Source organism: Anabas testudineus, chromosome 3 (genome assembly GCF_900324465.2).
Source record: "Anabas testudineus chromosome 3, fAnaTes1.2, whole genome shotgun sequence".
Taxonomy (NCBI): Eukaryota; Metazoa; Chordata; class Actinopteri; order Anabantiformes; family Anabantidae; genus Anabas; species Anabas testudineus.
Window position 1 is genome coordinate 9652635 of NC_046612.1, and position 21134 is coordinate 9673768.

At 40.6% G+C, this 21134-nt stretch overlaps 2 protein-coding genes across 7 annotated transcripts in view; both read left to right on the forward strand.

Annotated features, from left to right (window-relative positions):
* Positions 1 to 17949, forward strand: part of tjp1a (tight junction protein 1a) — a 43189-nt gene extending 25240 nt beyond the window's left edge. Inside the window, exons 12-30 of one of the 6 annotated variants that reach the window (XM_026377511.1) lie at positions 310 to 418; positions 529 to 748; positions 1576 to 1760; positions 2330 to 2425; positions 3207 to 3233; positions 5160 to 5242; positions 5644 to 5854; positions 6529 to 6629; positions 6729 to 7079; positions 7974 to 8225; positions 9362 to 10198; positions 10350 to 10432; positions 10627 to 10797; positions 11207 to 11313; positions 11453 to 11712; positions 12100 to 12254; positions 12336 to 12556; positions 13231 to 13374; positions 16208 to 17949. In XM_026377511.1, the coding sequence (XP_026233296.1) occupies positions 310 to 418; positions 529 to 748; positions 1576 to 1760; positions 2330 to 2425; positions 3207 to 3233; positions 5160 to 5242; positions 5644 to 5854; positions 6529 to 6629; positions 6729 to 7079; positions 7974 to 8225; positions 9362 to 10198; positions 10350 to 10432; positions 10627 to 10797; positions 11207 to 11313; positions 11453 to 11712; positions 12100 to 12254; positions 12336 to 12556; positions 13231 to 13374; positions 16208 to 16302 (3708 nt within the window). In that variant the 3' untranslated portion in view covers positions 16303 to 17949. The remainder of the gene's footprint in view (positions 1 to 309; positions 419 to 528; positions 749 to 1575; positions 1761 to 2329; positions 2426 to 3206; positions 3234 to 5159; positions 5243 to 5643; positions 5855 to 6528; positions 6630 to 6728; positions 7080 to 7973; positions 8226 to 9361; positions 10199 to 10349; positions 10433 to 10626; positions 10798 to 11206; positions 11314 to 11452; positions 11713 to 12099; positions 12255 to 12335; positions 12557 to 13230; positions 13375 to 16207) is intronic. The other 5 variants (XM_026377513.1, XM_026377514.1, XM_026377512.1 and 2 more) reach the window with 5 other exon arrangements.
* A 1593-nt stretch (positions 17950 to 19542) lies between these two features.
* The window catches only part of fam189a1 (family with sequence similarity 189 member A1), a 66445-nt gene continuing 64853 nt past the window's right edge, over positions 19543 to 21134 (forward strand). Inside the window, exon 1 of the mRNA XM_026377757.1 lies at positions 19543 to 19947. Coding sequence (XP_026233542.1) covers positions 19648 to 19947 — 300 coding nt within the window. The 5' untranslated portion in view covers positions 19543 to 19647. The remainder of the gene's footprint in view (positions 19948 to 21134) is intronic.

Genomic DNA, 21134 nt, shown 5'->3' on the forward strand with positions numbered 1-21134 from the left:
TTCCTCTCCTTCTCTTATTCTGTGAGAAATCCAATAAGTGATAGCAGCGAGAGTTTGTTTGTTTTTGTTCTGTTTAAGAAAAAAATAAAGAAAATTGATTAAAGTTGAAAGATGACAGGAGAGTATACTTAAATCCTTAACAATATTATTTAAAACATACAGTATAGTCAAGTTGACCTGCAATAACATTACACTCTATGCTATATAATTAGCAATTTTGTTAGGGATCATCTAATTAATTAAAATTGATCTTTTAGTTTCCCCATAAGTTGATTATTTTCCCTCTACCTTTTATATTGGCATTTGTAGGTGAATAACGTGGACTTCGCTAACATCATCCGGGAGGAAGCTGTGCTGTTTTTGCTGGATCTCCCAAGAGGAGAAGAAGTTACTATTCTGGCTCAAAAGAAGAAGGATGGTGAGTGATGTCATTTGAAAGTACTTTGTTTATTGTGTAAATCAGGCATCAAAATCAGCACAACGAAAATGCTGCTGTCATCATCTCTGTTATTTTCTTCTTTTCTTCAGTGTATCGGAGGATAGTGGAATCGGATGTGGGCGACTCCTTCTACATTCGCACACATTTTGAATATGAAAAAGAGTCACCATATGGGCTGAGCTTTAACAAGGGCGAGGTGTTCCGTGTAGTAGATACGCTCTACAACGGCAAATTAGGCTCCTGGCTTGCGATCCGTATTGGCAAGAATCATCAGGAAGTGGAAAGGGGAATCATTCCCAACAAGAACAGGTGAATGAAACTTCACATCACACCTCTGATACCTGTACAGCTTTGTTCTGGCACTTCATGAATGGGCAAGGGTGGAGGTGAATTGACAGAAGCATTGTGGTTGATCAGAGAGAGTAAATAATTTCCATTTACTCATCTGTTTAATGTACAGTATTTTTTTATATTTATTGTGTACTTTATTGATTATTAATTGTGTTTATATAGTTTTGTTAAAGTGGAAAAAACTGCTATACTTAGAAGCGTCCTTAAAGTAGAGCATGGAGATTTATAAGTTGGTTAACCTAGTTGGTGAGAAGTGTGTGAGCCTCTCTGCTGTCTGTGTGTCCGAGGATATGAAGTATTCTGTGCTATACATCGTGATCTGGCATAGTTTTATCTAGACCTGTTTCAACAGCCTCCAGCAGTGTTAACACAGACATTTTTTACCGTGCTGCTGACAGAAAAGACACAGCATGCAGTTTTACTTTACAGATTGTGAATGACTGTATATATCAGCTCCTCAGCCAAGTAAAGCTTCAATTGCTTCATACTTTCAAAATCTAAAACCATGAAATCACACTCAGGACTTGAAGAAATTGTTTCAAAACCTACATCAAAAGAATACTCTTCTTATTCAAAAACACAAAAATGAGTTTGTCTATTTGGACTAAAGCGTGATTCACTATTTATTTACTATTATTATTATTTCTAGTTCAGTTTTATTTTTTTGTAACAATATATTACCATGTTTCTCGAGATAGTTCAGTTTTGAATACATAAACCTGCGTCAAATGTTCTTCACTGAGGTTCTAGTATAGCTGACCTTATCCCTACTCTTCTCTGTACAGGGCTGAGCAGCTATCCAGCGTGCAGTACACCCTCCCCAAAACACCAGGGGGCGACAGAGCAGACTTCTGGAGATTCCGGGGATTGCGAAGCTCCAAGAGGAATTTGCGGAAAAGCAGGGAGGACCTGTCAGCCCAGCCAGTTCAGACCAAGTTCCCTGCCTATGAGAGGGTGGTGCTGAGGGAAGGTGAGACAACAAATACTACAAAGGCCAAGGCAGTTGCAATAATTGACAGCAGATTGCCACATATTTTCTTACTTACAGTAATTGTAGGTATGTCCTTTACAAAGTGAAGACAATTTTCAACAGGTTTAACTAGCTGAATAATAGCCAAAGTTTTAGATTATACTATTATAATTTTAATTTGTATATGTACTAAGGACAGAACATGTAGCCCTAAGAACACGGAAAAAAAAATTACAAACACTCTAATAATAATAATAATCTTTGCTTGATGCATGTTAATAATTTGACCCTTCTGAAACAGTCTTTTCCATGAACACAGGATGTGTCTTCCAACATGTTTGGTTAAGAAATGAGAAGCCGCTCACTGCATCAGTTAGAGTTAAATAACGTGTTGCCAGTTGAAAAATAATCATCCATGTAAGAATTATCCAATGGGAGGCTCTTACCTATCTGCTTAAATCCAGGTGGTGACTTTTTTTTTGAATGGGCAGTGTATGTGTCCTCTAAGGCAGTATTGTCTTCGTCAATGTTGAATAATACTAACTTTTTCATAATTTGTTCTTCCACAGCTGGGTTCCTAAGGCCTGTGGTTATTTTTGGACCAATAGCAGACACGGCCAGAGAGAAACTGGCCAGAGAGGAGCCGGATATTTTTGAACTAGCAAGTAAGTAAAAAGTGAAAACCTGTCTCCACCTGTTCTAATGTTTATGTTTGTGTAGTGACCTACTGTGAGTCTGTAATTGATAGAAAAACAGACTAATTTGTGCATCACTGGTTGTTTAACCTCTCAACATTCATGAAATAGTCACACTAAAAGTCAGTATTCAACAGATGTTGAACTACATTATACCATTGATATGACTGATTTATTAAATGTAAGTGCTTCATCTAAGGAATACAGATTTTGTGAATGATTTGTGCAACTCTTCTCAAAACCTGTTTCCAATGAATGGCTTTCATTAGACATTATCATACTGCATTTGACTCTGTGCTGTTAAGTATTGTATGCAGTATAAATCTCCACTCCAGCATATAGTTATTGTATTTCAGATACTCACTAGATTATGTGCTTCTCTATTCCAGAATACTGTTACAACCACTAGATATTTATTTTTAATGTGTCATTTAGTAAAAAAAGGAATCATCTTTTTCTTTATTTTTCAGTCACAGCTACACTATAAGCGAAAGCTTTCTTTTTAATTTCAGTTTTCATTTACCTCATCTTACTTCATGTTATTGGAATTGTTAATGTGGTATTTTTAATGTGTGGTGTGCGGTTTTTATTTTTACTCTCAGCATTATATTGAAATTCCTTTAAGTTTACAAACACACATGCCAGTGAAACCACACACATTCAGTACACACCCACAGAAAAAATGATTCCATTACTCGATGTTTATTTGCACAACTGCAGTGATGTTTGTGTAACTGTATTTTCTTTTCAGAAACACAGAAACAACAAGGAGGGGAAAGTATGTCACTAGTGCATTAACTTTAATTTGTTTAATTTGATGATTGGAAAATGAATAAGTTAGTGTTTGGTGACTAGCTACCTATTTTGTAGGCATTTGAACGATAGCTACTGCCTGGTTAATGTGTGCAGGGGAATAGCACTTGATTTAAAACATCCATTTGCCATCACATCTAACAGTAACAGTCACAATCTTTTAGAAATTATGAGTCAATAAACATAATATCATACTGACACATTGTTTGCGATCCACAGACCTTTTGTAACCTATAGCCATTTAAGGTGGTTCATATCATCATAAAACAAATTGATTAGTATTGTAAAATCAAATCCAATTAACAACACAAAAAGTACATTTAATGGGTTTACCAATCTGCTTTACACCCTGTGATTCTGAAATCGTATAAGAAACAGTTCCCCAAAAGTCTAGTATGCTGTTTATCTTGAGTCTGTTTTGTGGAAAGCGTTAGTCAATTAAATATATCAGCATATTTAAAGAAATCCGTGAAGGCGTCATTGATGACCAGGCACTGATTATATGTGGAGAATGAGCTGTGTGTCAGTGTGATATCTTATCTTGTCCCTACCTATGCTAGGCATTTAAATGTGGTAATGCACACAGAAATAATCGTCTAATTAAATTCAGTGGTATTCCCCTCCTAAATGCAGGTTGCATCATATGTGACAGCGAAAAGGCAGCATGTTGAGCTGTGCATTTTAATATGCAGTGGAAACCTAAATATGTGTGATGGTTTTAAAAAAACAATTCACACTTGAAAGCATTTACACACAAAAATTTGAATGTTGCCTTTTTTTGCACATTGAATATAAAATGGCCATTAGTTACACTAAAAGTAAATAAAGGTGGCCCCTCATTAACATGGCTCTTCCCTAGAGACCCTAGTCAAACATCAGAAGTTTTCAGACTTTCCATTACATAGTTTCAAAGAACAGGGTTTCCTGTTAATACAAACCTCATTGTCTAAATACTATGTATGAAACACAACATTTGGACTAAGTGAATGCAGGAAATGATGGTCAGTAGGTGATTCATCAAAAATGAATCAGTGTAAAATATGCTGGTAATTTGTCATGTGATGGCCGAAAGTCCAAACTTACAATTCTGAGTGGGCTTGAACTATAACTGTGACACTAATCTCAACATAGACAACAGATTATTTCACAAACGTCAGTGGCACACAGTATCTGTACAGTACAGTCTTAATACATAGATGACCGGATCACTGCATATGCTTGAATCTCTGCATGCATGGCTGTATTTACCTGTCCTTTTTTTTTTTTTTTATAGTTAAGCCCGGTCTTTGTCATACAAAGATTTTAAGGAAAAGTTAGAAATTTAGCCTGAACCCAGTTATAAAGTTAAAGTTATTACTATGCTATAGGTCCTGGTGAGATGACTGCCCTCTTTTGAACCTTGTTGTGTTCCTAGGCAGAAAACCATTGCTTATCTTTGTTTGAATCATAACCCACTCTACACATCCTTGCTTAAATCCCTGAGGCTTACAGTGACACTGTATTCTCATTAATCCCAAATGAACCTCCTGCTCTTGTGTATGTGTATATTTCGTGTCAGTGTTTCTCACATAACATTTCCTGCACCATAATTTATACAGTTACATGCAGTTGCACGCACACATTTATTATACACTAAATTTCATTTCCCTAAACCTGCCCAAAATACATAATGACTATTGCATGAATTGGCTGCTGTCCTCATGAAGCTGTTTTCATAAACGTTCACTTGTCCTCTCCTGTACACAGAGATTATTATTCTGAATATAACAGTCTATTTATGGGAGTCGACAATTGCACGCTAAAAAGATGTCTAATTGGGGCACAGCCAGTGTTTATTGTTGTTCAGTGTCTTGCGATCATGTGATGCAGTAACTGTGTTTGTCTTCCGTAGAGAGCGAACCCAGGGATGCGGGAACCGACCAGAAAAGCTCCGGCATCATCCGTCTGCACACCATTAAACAGATCATTGACCGAGTGAGTGAAGTTAGATTTAAAAACACATTGATATTGAATTACAAATGACTGAGATATGATTAACCTTTGACAGATTTGTTTTGGTAATTAAAAGATATCAGTAAGCCACAGTGACACACATAGCTCACTGCTGCCCCCTGGTGTACTGCACTCACTAAAACTGTTTGGTGCCTGACCTCATCAAAGTTGTGAATTTCACTGTGGCAGGTTCACTTTGGCAACTTATCAAAGTCCTATGAGCTGATCTTTAAGGTTCAAGATCTTGCTCACAATATGTCAAATGTAACATGGTGGTGCCAGCCAGACAGGGCTCTAATTTTAATACCTCTAAACTTAAATGTTATTGAAAAAAGGTACGTCAACAAAAAATGTATTTATTTATTTTTTTTGTTTGTATAAAGGACAAGCATGCAGTGCTGGACATCACCCCTAATGCAGTGGACCGCTTGAACTACGCTCAGTGGTATCCAATTGTGGTTTTTCTCAACCCAGACACCAAGCAGGGTGTGAAGAACATGAGGACACGTCTCTGCCCTGAGTCTCGGAAAAGTGCCAGAAAGCTCTATGATCGGGCCCTCAAATTACGGAAAAATAACCACCACCTCTTCACGAGTGAGTCTTGTGCAAAGGAGAGAGGAATATAAATGGGTGATCCACATGGAGCTAACCCGAAATGGTTTGATTGGCAGAGCCTTCACAAAGGGAGAGACACATTTCACAGGCAGTTGACAGTTGTGTCAAAGTCCTTACAAAAGCTTGTTCAGCACAGACCATCACATAAGCATCCCCAGGGCCTTTTACAGCATGAATTCTTCTTGACAGAGAATGTGAGGATCCTTAAGGAGCTTTGTGGTCGCTGAGCAGGTTGATATTTGTGTTTTTAAGTTAAGCTGAAAATTAGGTTACATTACTAATATCCTAACATTACTTTGTAAAACTGGATAACAAGAATCCAGAATACTCAAATAAAGCAAGGTTTTATATATTTATTACATCAGGCAGGGAGAGCGTCTCTTTAATTTCACATTTAAAGCATCTCCCCCTATCCTGCAGTGATTGGTTTACAACTACATACAAAACATGATAATTAAGTGGGAGAATTGCCAGAGCAACTTAAAAACTACTCAGGAATCAAATCATACAAATTATGATGCCAGTCATAAAATATCTGGTGTGAACTTTTATTTCTGTGGCTATACTTAGTTCCTCATTGAATATTTATTAGTGTACAGTCAATTGGAGAGATCATTGTTGTTCTTTTTACTCTTCCCTCTTTATGCATTCAGCTACCATTAACTTGAACAGCATGAATGATGGTTGGTTTGGAGCACTGAAAGAGATGATCCAGCAGCAACAAAACCAACTTGTGTGGGTGTCAGAGGGCAAGGTAAGACACACACACACACACACACACACAACCAACCAACCTACCATGTAGAAATGTACCTTTCCTCACTCCCTCTCTTACTTATTCTATTTTTCTTAGGCTGATGGTACAGCTGATGATGATTTAGACATCCATGATGACCGCTTGTCCTATCTGTCGGCTCCTGGCAGTGAGTATTCCATGTACAGCACTGATAGTCGCCACACCTCTGACTATGAGGACACGGACACAGAGGGTGGAGCCTACACCGACCAGGAGCTGGACGAAACACTGAATGACGATGTGGGTCCACCCACGGAGCCTGCCATCACTCGCTCCTCTGAGCCTGTCCGTGAAGACCCGCCTGTCATTCAGGAACCCCCTGGCTACGCTGGGTACCCGCACACAGTGCAGTCAGACCCCCTGAATCGCATCGACCCAGCTGGGTTCAAGGCACCAGCGCCACAGCAGGTAGCGTTTCTGAGAGCTGCACGTCTCCCCTGTTGTCTGGAGGACGTGGTGTGTGTTAGAAGGGTTTTCTGGAGGCGCTATTGAAGGCACTTTATTGCCTTTAAAGTTCTCTCTCTTTACTCTTACAAAACACTATCAATGGCAAAATGAAAACTTTTGTGGTGAAGTATTTATCACAATATATGGATATTATATATACTATATTGTTATTATACAACAATATATTTATTTTATTATTTATCTATTTGCCTTTATGTGTTTGTTGATCGATGTTTGTGAGGGTGTGTTTTTTTAATTTTTGAGAGAACCTGAAGTTTTACTGTTACTCTTGTACTCTGTATTACAACACATTGTCTTATTGATGTGACTGTCGCTAATATCACTGGCAAAAGAAATGTTTGTCTGTACCTCTATTTACCTATGTGCACTTCCTACCTATGTTTAAGCTGTGATCGGAACTGTGACAGTATTACACCAGGAAGTATTACGTGCATGTTGGAAATTTCAGTGTTATCCGATATAACTGTAAAATGTATCTATCGATATCCAATTGGCCATTGTGATACCCAAATCTAAACACTTGTTGTGTCATGATGTCTTAATGAACATACACAGAGATAAAAAGTACATTAATGTGTTGTAACTGTAGAATTAAAACCTAATTAGTATTCTCTAACACTAAGAACTTGTCCTGCTGCTAATTCCTAACTATCATGTGCTATTAGTTGATCTATAGCTACTTTTATATGTAATATGGAGATGGGTGATTAGCTAGTTTGTATCAGTGTAAGCTGTAGATGCAAGTGAGGAGCAGACTGTTGTTGAGGGCCTATGAAGGTAGTAGCACTTGTTAGTACTGCGCATGTTATTAAACATTTCTGAACCACTTCACAGAAAGCAGAGGCCGCTGCCATCCCTAGCATCCCCCAGCAGCCTGACTCCCTGGCTGAGACAATACCCCCTGCTGTCGACGTTACTGTAAAAACTGTAGGGCGTCTGAGCCCTGACGAGGCTCCTGCAGCTCCCTACAGCCAGCCAAGCCCCAATCCAGAGGCTGGTTCATTTAGGAGGCCCACCCCTGAGCTAGCCCCTCATAGCATCACACCAGAACCTCTACAGTCTGGACTGGCCAATGCTGAACCAAAGGTATCCATCTGACTGTCTCTGGATGCTCCGTGACCTGGCCCGGCTCAGCCCAGCTCAGTCTGACCTCCTGTGCTGCTGCTGCTGCTGCTGCTGCTTCCTGTCTACCTATCTACCTCCTCCTGCCACGCTTCTCTCTCTCTCCTTCTGCCCTGCATGTCTGCTGACCACAGTGCTGCCCAGAGGAGACAGAGATGTGTGTATGTGTGTGTGTGTGTGAGAGTGAGAGAGTGAGTGCACGTGCCAGTGTTAACTGTGAACAAATGCTGGTAAACAACAGTGGGCTTGGAGGTGATGACTGCGCTGAAATGCCTTCTTGTAGAAGAGCAGTAAAATCCTGCAGTTCTCACTGTTGCTTATCCTCTTTGCATGGCTGCAACATTTTTGCCTCATTCTCTGTTAACCACTATGAGTAGATCTGTGCTGTATTTGTCATTTTAGATTGAATGGCTCGTTTTCTTGTAAAAGTAGCCATTAAATTTCCAACCATTTTATTTATGTTCTGTCCTGTGTTTTAAACTGAGCAATGGCCAAGTAACAAAGACCAACTAAAGAGAAGTCCCTCTGAGATTTGGCTGGAAAATTAATGGTTACTTCTTAAATGACAGGATTTCAAATATGTGTTTGTACAATGAGTATGTGCTTGTAATGTTCAATATTGTGCATTTTAAAATTGGCCTTTATAATTGCATCAAGACAGTGGGTGACATTTTTCCTGTTGGATGCAGAAGCTCACGTTAAGAAACCACAAATTAGTAAAATTAATGCTACCTTTCAATAAGTAGTCTTTAATATTTTCATTTTTCATTATCACATCTAAAACAGGGAAAGTGGATCCCATTGATTTGTTGTATTATTAACTATATTACTTTCAGTCTTAAATTCAGAGTTGTATTTATAAGGTGCAATGTTTATTCTAATTTGTGATCCGTATATCTGACCATTAACCCCCTCCTTCTCAGTTTCTCTATTTCAGGTCTTTCCCTTCTTGTTTCCACTTAATTTCATTGACTTTTTTTAATATTCTTCTTTTCTAATGCGCTAATTGTTTTGTATGTCAAGTTTATAATTTTCAGATTGTCTCTTTGCAGTATGCCTGCAGTCTTAATCTTGTTCTTTGTTGTGTATTTGTGTGGTAGATGTTTCAGAAGGATCCATACAACACAGACAGCACAGGGAGGACGAGTCATGGCATGAAGCCTGTGGCCTACAACCCTCAACAGGGATATCACCCTGACCAGCAGCCGTACAGAGATTATGACCACCCACCCAGTCGGTATGAGATCAGCAACAGTGGAGTCAGCAGTGGAGGTGGTTACCCAGAACCAAAGTATCGCAACTATGACTCTAACCCACCCTACGAGAACAACGTGCCTCACTATGACCAGCAACAGTGGAACCCCTACAGCCAGCCACTGTCTACTGCCAACTCCCAGGGCTACAATACCCGTTTGCCATATGGTGAGGGCCCTGACTCACAGTACACCCCTCCTCTCCGCTATGATGAACCTCCACCTCAGCAGGGATTCGACGGACGGCCTCGCTACGGCAAACCAACACCTCCAGGGCCCATTCGGTATGATGACCTCCCACCTCCTGCTCCAGGGACTGACATGCACTACAACCAGGATTCTCACCTGAGCACATACCCTTCAGCTGCCCGCTCCCCAGACCCAGCTGCTCAGCGACCTGCCTATATCCAAGGACCAGCACCACAACAAAAAGGCTTCAAACCTCAGCAGTATGAACCTGCTCTTGTGAACTCTGAAACCAGTCCAATACCCCCTCCAAAAGCAGAGGCTCCCTCACCTTCCCCTGCAGATGCCCAGAAACCCGCAACTGCCAGAGAGGAGAAACAGGAAGATGACCCTGCCATGAGGCCCCAGTCAGTCCTAACGCGGGTGAAGATGTTTGAGAACAAACGCTCTGTGTCTGTGGACCGAGCCAGAGATACAAGCGATTCATCTGGAAACAGGGTAAACAGGCTTTGTACATACTGACTGTACATTTTATGCATTTATAGTAGCTAGTTTTTATTTTTATTTCATTGCCTTTTTAGGTTTTTAATGAATTAGCGCTTGTAATTCTGTACCCTTATAATAAGATTCATTGCTTTTGCTCCTATAGGCAGCTGATTTACCCTTAAAAACAGGAGGAGTAATACCTAAAGCAAATTCTCTGAGCAACCTGGATCAAGAGAAGACCTTTAGGTAAGACTATAGTAACACATTTACCATGTTTTCGCACACCAGGATTTTTTCAAATCATATTTTTTGTGATTGGTCACTTTTATTTTCTCATTAACCACTTAACTCAAGGTCCTTCATTTAGTTTTTAATCCTGTTCTACTCTCAACTTCACTATCTTGTATTTTATCTGATTGACTGTTTTGTCACATATCCAGAGCCCCAGAGCCTCAGAAGCCTCAGTCCAAGGCAATTGATGATATTGTGCGCTCCAACCATTATGACCCTGAGGAGGATGAAGACTACTACAGGAAACAGCTGTCTTACTTTGACAGGCTCCAGACTGGCCCCAACAAACCACAAGCACAAACAAACAACAGCTACCCCAGGTGATCCACTTTCTGAAGCATAAAATGTTTTTATGCAACATTTTTAGCTTTTGAATGGGTCAGTTTTAAGTTTGATCAGCCACCAGTCTGAGACTATATAAAAAAAATGTGACCAGTAAAGAACTGGCTATACTGTGCTGGTCAAATTTGTACACACATGATGGCTCCTCTAGCACCCAAGTACCCAGCGGTTTCAATAGAACTGGCTGCCGCATGTTTTGGCTTCAGCACGGTCATGGGTGCTGATTGCAGCCACTCTAGTCAATGCTTGTGATTCCACCTGGTGCTTCTGAGCAATTATTGGAAAGTGCAATAAATCACTTATAGATGTAGGGTATTAATATGTAATGTGTAAGTAAAGTAAATGTATGTCTCACTTATTTCCATTGTGATTTTGATCTTGATACAGGACTGAGTCAGTGGAGAAACCAAGTCCAGTTGAGAAAAAATATGAGCCAGTTCCTCAAGTGACACCATCTCTGCCACCAGCTACACTGCCCAAACCCTCACCTGAAGGTAAACTTTTAAATTTCTTCTTTTTCTACAATGTATTTTTTCTATAAAAGAGGGAAAATAGAAGTCAGGATGTTATGTTAAACGTAATTCACACCAAGAGTGTAGAACTCTTTGACTGACCTGCATTGCTCTTCTACAGCCAAGCCTCCTGCCCGAGAGGACACTGTCCAGAGCAACTTCCTGCCTCACAAAAGTTTTCCTGAGAAGTCTCCAGTAAATGGCACTAGTGAACAACCTCCAAAACCTGTCACTAGCACCGGGGCTCCACCAGCAACCAGCTACAACCGCTATGTGCCCAAGCCCTATACCACCTCTGCCAGGCCTTTTGCACGCATGTTCGACAGCCCTAAATTCAACCACAACCTTCTGCCCAATGACAAGCCTGAAATTGCTCCAAAGGTAAGCACACTGTGATTAGCAACCATTTCAACAGAGAGCTCTCAATAATGTTAAAAAGAGGAAACACTGTTGAATTACATATGGAAATCAAAATCAGATCAAGACTTCCTACAAAGTGTTTTGTGTGCATTTTGGATGGGAGATGTCCGGCTGTGCTGAGCTGCATCTGGACTTTTAAATAAGTTAAATGTTTAGAGAAATTAGTATAACCAATTGTTAAAACCATTTTCCACGGTCTGATGGATGGATGGATGGATAGATGGATAGATAGATAGATAGATAGATAGATAGATAGATAGATAGATAGATAGATAGATAGATAGATGGATATGAAAAAACATGTTAAAAATGTATAAACGACACTGGAAACTCTTGTGTATTGAACAGGGCCGGAGCACCAGCCCAGTGAAGCCTCAGATGCCTCCACAGCCCCAGAACGCAGACCATGACAGTGGTCTGGACACTTTTACACGCACTATGGACAACCGCTCCAAATACCAGCACAACAACATCAACGCTGTGCCCAAAGCCATTCCTGTGAGGTAACAAACTTAACCTGACTAGAGGTCGTACCGAATCTATTATGTTGATTGAGGTTGACAGTAAAGTTGTCTGTCTCCCAGCCCCAGTGCCCTGGATGATGATGAAGATGAAGATGAGGGCCACACAGTGGTTGCAACAGCTCGGGGGATCTTTAACAGTAACGGTGGTGTACTGAGCTCCATTGAGACAGGTGTCAGCATAATTATCCCTCAGGGTGCCATCCCTGAAGGTGTGGAGCAGGAAATCTACTTCAAGGTCTGCCGAGACAACAGCATCCTGCCACCACTCGATAAGGAGAAAGGTAATTTATCAGAGGTGGAGGAAAGAGGAAACCAGGGGTTTTCTTCATTTATATCAAAATGACTGGTTACTTTATGAAGCAGCTAAAATAGTCCCACAGTGTTTGTAATTTGAAGTTTCTTTGGAAGATGTGATCAATTTCAGTATGTTATTTAGTGGATACCTAACTAGGCTGGTTAAGTATGATGTACTTCATGTTTATTGGTGTGAGCTGACCTCATTTAGTTTATTTTAATTAATCTATGAAACAGTTCCCCTCAAGACCTTTGAAGAACGTGAGCATCGTTAAAGGGTTCAGATGTTGCATCTAAAATAAGAATAAACATCAGCTGTAGATGTGTTAGAGCTGATAAATATACTTTGTTTTTACTTTGTCATCTGCTGTTTCTCACACTTTGAGATGACTTCATAATTAGTCAAGTCAGTTTTATTTACATAACGCTTTTCATACATAGTGTTAACACAAAGCAAATTGACCAGTATTCTAAGATCACTAACTAATACTCACTTCACAAAATATCAAAGGTGAACTAAATGAGCACACAGCGTTGAAACCCAACACTACAAGAAGAAAAAAAATGGATACAAGATTCAATTAGATTCTACTTGTATATGTACAGATAATTGTGAAATTAGAGCTCAGTGTATAACAGTGCTTTGTGGTTGTGTTTCCAGGAGAGACTCTGCTCAGCCCTCTGGTGATGTGTGGACCTCATGGTCTCAAGTTTCTGAAGCCTGTGGAGCTACGCTTACCTCACTGTGCGTCAATGACCCCTGATGGTTGGTCTTTTGCTCTAAAATCCTCCGACTCCTCGTCGGGTATGCTGTGCTTCCTCTGTTCTTCCGGGGTCGTTTGGGCTGGCTATTTGAGGGTTGTGGGTCACTGTTTAATCAGATTTTACTCCTAGTTTTGGTTCTCTGCTTATCAAAAAACACCTAAAGTTTTTAAAGTAGATCATTTATTCTTACAATGACTGAGAATCAATCTAGGGGGAAAATTGTGTCTTATTTCATAATTATGGCTTTGGGTTGATACATTTTCCTCATTTACACTAGTTAACTCACCCACACAATCTCTCATTTGCTGTATCATTGGTTTTCTTTACATAGTTTTAAAGTTTCATGCTAAATTGGCAGTATTTCTCTCTTTATTTTCACCTCTTAATCACTTAAACTTTGAGTTTCTTCTGTTTCATTTAACACCCATTGCTTGGCTGTATAATAATTTTATTTCACCAGGTAGAAATGTACTGCATGCTGTGCTGCTTTTCTCACATAGCCACCCAAATCCTGACCCGAAGAACAGCTTTTATAGATGTTCAGGAAAATATGACACTGTCATAGCCAATAGTCATCATCGTTATCCTCAATTGAAAACTAAAAGTTGCACAGTGACTTTTATGAAGTGAAACTATACTTCAATGTAGTTTAAGTATAACTTCCTTTATCCTAAGGTTTTTTTTTTTTTTTTTTTTTTTTACATTATTCTAAGGTAACTTTCAGGTGGGGAAAAAAACGTTCGATTTTGAATACATTTTCACACTGGCCCCAGTTTGTTTGCAGAAAGTCTATTGTGAAATTTAATCAGGGAAAGGCAGAGAATCAGAAGTATGCAAATACATATACATTTCACTGTGTAGATTACACTCAATCCTTTGTTCATTTTTGGCTTGATGAACACAGACACTAGTCTGCAAGATATCGGGTAAAATGGATTTTCAAAAGTTAACTACAAGTGGGAACATAAATTCCCATAAAAGCCCAATTAAAATCACAAAGCTGAATACTGGGGAATGCATTCTGCACAGTCTATATTTATATTTAACATTGAAACTAATCAGTGATATATTTAGGACAGAAATGAGATAATGAGAGAACACTGCACAAATCATGTTAATGGAAATCCAAATTAAGACAAACTGTTCTATGTAGGTCACTATTTAATCTATAATGTAACTAAGCAAACAAACAACCATTTTAGACCCTAGACTATACGTTTAAATTATGCAAAAGAAGAACAGAACAAAAGTGAAGAAAGTAACTCCTTTCCTTTTGTTCCATTCTACTTTTCTCATACTGTCTTTGAAGACCATGGGTATTTTGGCAGTGGTCAGGATTAGGTGTTAATTAGCCTCATTTTGAGGATGAGACTTGAAGGGCTGAATGAGATGTCCGCTCACTCCTTTGTCCCACTGAATTGTGGGAGGATTATCAGGCTGCGTCGTAATCCTCTTATTTTAAAGGAAGGCCACTCCAGCCTCCTGCCCCCTCTGTGGTTTTCTTCTCACCCAGCTTCCCTGTTTCTCCTTTTTCCTCCAATACAACTATTTGCATCTTTCTGTGTCTCGTCTGTGTGTATACTGTGTTATTCTGTGAATTGCTGTTAACTCAAAGGCTGACATCAGAACCAACATGATAACCTTTAGCTAAAGTAAAACCACATGAAACTACTACACAGTACATTGTTGTGATATCTTTGTCTGAGATTCAGGAACAAAGGTAGACAACAGGAAGAACAAAGTGTGTTTCACTCTGAAGTAGAAGATGTTGCATTTTGCATTGGAACAACAACGATGTAACTCTCTTCCTTTTTTATACATGTATTTATATTGTGAAGCTACAATTCAGTATGCAAGCATCACACAGCTCAGCCTGGCCCAGTTTGAGACCAGGATGTTATCTCATACAGTATGCTGTGCAGTGACCTTATGAGATTACTGTTGTTGCACAGTCTGGATGCATTTTTAAGAGGAAAAGTGGAAAGTGTGTTTAAACAAGTGTGATTTTGTGGTCGATAACTAACAGAGCTATGTTTGTGCACTTACTGCACCTGAGCCTCACCCTACTTTTATATAGTTTTCTTCACACACCAACAGCATTGAGCTACCATCAGAACACCAGCACCATGGGAACAATTTGTGGCAGAACACGCAGAGCCTCAGGAGATCGAACCACCGACCCTGTAATTGGTAGACGGCCTGCTCTGCCCCCTTCAGCTAGTTGTTAGTTGTTAAATCAGTAGTATGAGTCTACTATTCAAGCTAGTTGTTGTTGAAGACGGTGACAAAACAACAATCTATCGAACTTTAAATTAAGGATGCATCAGAGTTGTGACTCTGGTGCTCCGTTTAATTTTGCAGACCTAAACATATGTTGTTCTTCTCATTACTGGGGCATCAGTCTCTTCTACATCACCAAGCTTTTAAATCAGACAGTTAATGTCAATGAGGAGGCCGTATTTATACCGTCACATGTAGAGTTAGTGTGCACTGTGCTGATGGATCTCTGCCGAGTCGGCTCTGCTTACTCTGATGGATTACGTGAACTTTCCTCTTGGCACAGACTTGTATGTTTATAATTGCAATTACACTGAGACCTCACAGTGACTGAGTTTTAATTTGCAGTCAACAAGAGGCCAGGGACATTCAATAAAAATATGAAATTGCTTTTACTAGTTGCTTGTCACTGTGCTTGGATATAGGCCACAGGCAATATCACTTAACGTGGCTTGGAGACAATAGATATAATCGTGTTCTGCAGCCTGTGCTGTATAGTGTGCTTATGAAATGCATTACAGGTTGAATTTGACACACAAAAAAAGCAGCTGGTATCACTCATTACCCTTCCCATAATCCTCTCTGTTTGTCCTCAGGTGACCCTAAAAGCTGGCAGAACAAGTCTCTCCCCGGGGACCCCAACTACCTGGTGGGAGCCAACTGTGTCTCTGTGCTCATTGACCACTTTTAAGGACTGGCCTCCAGGTGTGATGTTGCTGAATGTGGAAGCATGGTGGATAAAATGAAGAGGATGGACATACGCATATAAACACACACACGCACATACACACACACACTGACGCGCTCCAAACACACAAACACACCACATTGTGTCGTATGAAGAAGATCCAGTCAGTGCTGTTTACTGCACACGTGGATGAAGGCAAGACGGCGACGCTGGTTACAAGCTGTTCTTTCAACTCTTTCCCTGTTTGAAGTTTTGATGTGATATGAAAGCATTGATGAAGGTCCCACTCCTCTAAGAATTGACACTACATATAAGATAATGTGTAATGTAAATTTGACATGACTATAGATGGATGGCATTTCAGGAAGTGTGCATGTATCCGTGTCGGTATATTTATGCTATATATGCATATGGTATATATAGTAGTATAGAGAAGATTAACTCAAATTTACTCATGAAGTCAGTCTTGTTGTTTTCAGTTTATGTGGCTGAATACAAGTGTTTCTCCACATTTTCCCACACTGAAGGAATAGTAATGAAGTTTTGAGACAGACGTGAGGTTGAATTAAAGCAGAGTTGGTGACATTTGCAGGTTTCTGTCGAAAGAGTCGGCCCAACATGAGCTGGAAATGACCCCTAGCAGCACACTTTAGAGACGTTCTTCCTTTTATTCTTCCTTTTCCTACAGTAGTATCGTGTAGCTTACTTTCTTACAGAGTACCACATCTCTCCTTCCAGCCTGAGGGAGATCTATGCATGTTCTCAGGTCCAGTAGCCTCCTCGGTTCCTTCCTCACATCCATCTCTCTCTCTCTCTCTCTCTCTTTCCTCTGTTCTTTTTTTCTCGCTGTTCACTCTTGCACTCATACTCAATAAGCAGTGATGCCTTAACTGCAGATTATTCACGCTTCATTTAAAAAAAAAAAAAAAAGATAAGTTATGATAAATTATGGTCATTTGTTTTACCATTTCTTGTGAACCCATTGTACAAATAAACTTGGGTTTAGTACACGATAACAGTTGATAAAGGATAACAAAGGTATGCTCTTCTTTTATCTGCTATGCATTACTTAAAAAACAAAACAGAAAAGAAGTGGCTGTAAATAAAGCAAGCATATTGCCTTGTTTCTTTTGTTTGTAAATGAACTTTTTGTATGTCTTTCTTTTTTGTATAAAAACTTAGAGAAAACATGTTTTAAAAAGTGGAAGAAAGTGAACGTGGTTATCTTTGTATTCTGGATATACCCTCAAGCCTTGGAACATATAACCTAAAATTAATAATCACACATTTTCTACCAGTATACTCGCACTATGTTACGGTCACAAACAAAAGTCTTTTTATGGCTATTTAAGCATCAGCAAAGAACTTGGACTAAAATACATTTAAAACATGTTCTGTTCAAAGGGTGTGCTCTCCAAGTGTCCCCACACGGATCTGTGATACTGGATGCTGTATTGTGTGCCCTTAAATGTATTTTTGTACTAATAGACGATCTATTATGAATGGCACACCAGTACTATTTTATTTTTAGATATAACACAGCTTTAATTGGATATTAGCTCTTCACGTGTGGCTGACTTTTTTTTCCTCCTCTGCAACACAATTTTAAGTATACCACTGTATTAATAAATAAAATCATTTTTAAAGTAACGACTTTGTGAGGATGTTTTTGTGATGTATGTAAAAAAGAAAAAGTGTTATTTTATATTTGCATACATTATTATTTGCTTTCTATTGTTGTTATAGACAGCTATTGTTGTAATTCTCATCTTTAAGGAGCTCAGAATCGTTGATTTTAGTGTGAAAATGTGCACAAATGAAGTTTGTCACTCATTTCATTTACAGAACAGTGGCTCAGCTTCACAGCTAGGTGGCGCAGGTGACCTCTGCTCTTCAGCTGGGATTTTTATCTCAACATACTGAGGCAGAGGAGGCTTCATTGTAATCAATACTTCTGTTTTATTACTTTTATCCTCTGCATACAAACGTAGCGTGTGTTGAAGAGCACATGAAGTAGCGGATAATCCTTCCAGATGCATGTTAAGGTATATTTATTATTATTATTTAATTAAAGGAGCCTTGCAGTATGTGGACTCAGTGGTTCTCAGTTTGTGGCTCATTATAATGATAAACTGGAGACTCACTTATTATTTAAAACTATTGAAGAACATATGTTACATACATTTAGTTGTTTTTACTATTTTCTCAGTAATTGATCATTTTATTGTCACTAGTTGTTAAATAACGTGCAGCTTTTTTTTTTTTTTTTTAGGACAAATCAATCCTCTCCAGGTGAAGCGCATTGACTGCACGATGAGGTGCAGATGATACAGAGCCGATGTTCAGTGACAGTGCCGTGCCGTGCCGTGCCGTGCTGTGCGCACCTGGAGCTCAGGTTCATCCAGTCACTTTGTTCAGTAAAATTAAACTCACATAATTTACATCTCTGTGATTCATGACTCCAAAGTCTCCTGATCACACGGAGGAAATGACTCAAACGGATCCAACACTTTCCTAGAAATCAACCTCATTTCTTGGACATGTGCTCGTGAAGATCAGATGCTACCACGTTTCCTCCACCATTACATCACCAGCGGCGGTAACAAATCACGCGTAGCTCTTTTTTTTTTTTTTTTGTTTGATGCTGCCTGATAGTAGAGAGCCCACCTCCCCTCCACCTCTCCTCCACCTCCCCTCCTCCACGGCCATAGTAAAGCACAGTCCGTGCAGCTCGCCGCCATGTAGAAGCGCAGAGTGGCACATCTCCAGTGCGCAGTGTGCGTCTCCTGTCCTGGCTGTTAGATCTGCTGTCGTCTGTATAAAAAAAAAAAAAACAAAAAAAAACAAAAACGCCTCACACAGAAGAAGCGCAGCTCGCTCAGGGGGCTGCGGATGTTCAGACAGCATCCAGACCACAAACCAGCTATTTGTGTCTGCTCACCTTTTGATTCATCTCTCAGTTGCTGGAGATCCTGCAGCGACGAACATGACAGCGTGACAATGGTGCAAAGCTGTTTGACAGCAGGATGGTGCGTTTTGGCTTTTGCTCTTCTTGCGTTTTGACTTTTGAGGACTGGGCTCTTTTCCGGAGCAGTCACCGAGAACTGCAGCGATTTATTTTGTAATATTCGTACTTTCGCTATTGTAACTAAACATCTGGTGCCTCGTCCTGCGCGCTGCCCCCCCCCTCACTGTTCTCCTCACATCCGCCGCAGCGCATCTCGAAGCGGAGCGACTCCGAGCATCCTAATTGATGGAGATCACCCACACCGGACACTGAACACGAGTTATAACCGTGCACCAGCGCACTCCGGGCGGACAGAAACCCATCGACCGCGCTCTGGTTGGATGTTATTGTCCTCCTCTGCTGCAGCCGGTTGCTCGAACCCTTCAGTGACAATGCCGGTGAACGCGCTGCCCCGCGGCGCAAGCGGCGGCATCAGCGGCCCGGGGTCCCTGAGCCCGGCGTCGCTGTCCCGCAGCCTGTCCCGACTCAGAGAGTACCGGACCCGGACGAGGATCATGCTGGCTCTGGGGGTCTCTCAGATGGTCCTGGGGAGTCTCATCCTGGCCGTGAGCTTCGCGGCTCTGGCTCTCACCACATCACCAAGAGTCCGACACTCCTGTCCCTTCTGGGCAGGTTTCTCAGTGAGTAGCCTGCTGCGTTTTTAGTGGCTTTAAGTTTTCATCACATCCATTTTTTTCAGTCTCTGGCAGAGAGATGCCTTGATGGAGGAAAGGTGACTTAGTTATTTCATCTAATGCAAATTCGTTTTGACTCTGCACATCTGAATGTAACCACACAGACACAGACACAGGTACGAGGTGTCGAGGAGGATGTTTTAAGCAGAGGTTGTGTTCAGCAGGCTGCTTCTTCCTGTGTGGCCATGTTTGGGAGCATCGTCACTGAGATGTTACGTTTTTCTACATGAGAAACTTTGATGGTGGTTCCCGTAAATATTTATGACTGCACGCTTCTTGATTTCCTGCCAGAGACCCTGAGAAGGCCTGGTCCATTAGTTATAGAGCCAGTGGGGTAGAGGGCAGGGGTGAAGAGAGGTCTGTGGCACAGGGGCCATCTGTGCATGTGTGTGAATGAAAGAGAGATGTGTGGAAGTGTATAGTTACAGGGAAACAGTAACCAAAGGGGGTCAGAGAGCAAAGGTCAACTCTTGATCAGCGCCTCAGGCTGATCTGACAAACCTCGCTGTAAAATGTGTGTCAGCTGCACGTTGCCGTCTGATTTCTTTGTGCACCAAATACCTGCTGCACCTTTGTGCTGCAACAACTGCAGCAGTAAAACAAGAAGTCGAGTCTTCACCAAAAATTACTTTAGAAAGCAAACAGCAAAATCTGATTTCTTATGAGGAGACGCTGAAGTTGAAGACAAACTGTGAGCTGAAGGTCACATGAAGTTTAGTGAAAACCACGGTGATCATCAGAGGTTCAGCACCGTGAGTCAGACTGAGTCCGGCGCTGAAAACAGAGGCTGCAGGAAGCAGGAGGAACTGGGCCACAGTGGCGCCAAACCCCAGATAGTGTGGTTGAGACCAGCTCTCCATCTGGAGACTCTGGTGATTGAAGTGATGTTCCCACAAGCAGTCAGAGAGGAAGTCGCTGTGCGTAAACACGAGCGCTCTAAACAGCTGAAAACACAGTTTAATGAATTTTAAATCCTCACAGAATGAATAATCCAGCCTTTAGAACAGCTTCCAGTGCTCAGATACCTGGACCCCGGTTCAGTGTTTGGTCTTTAATGTCAGCATATGAGCAGAAAATGCAGCATCGTGTGGTTTTTGGAAAGCTGTGACCTTTTGGTTTCTAAAACTTGGGCT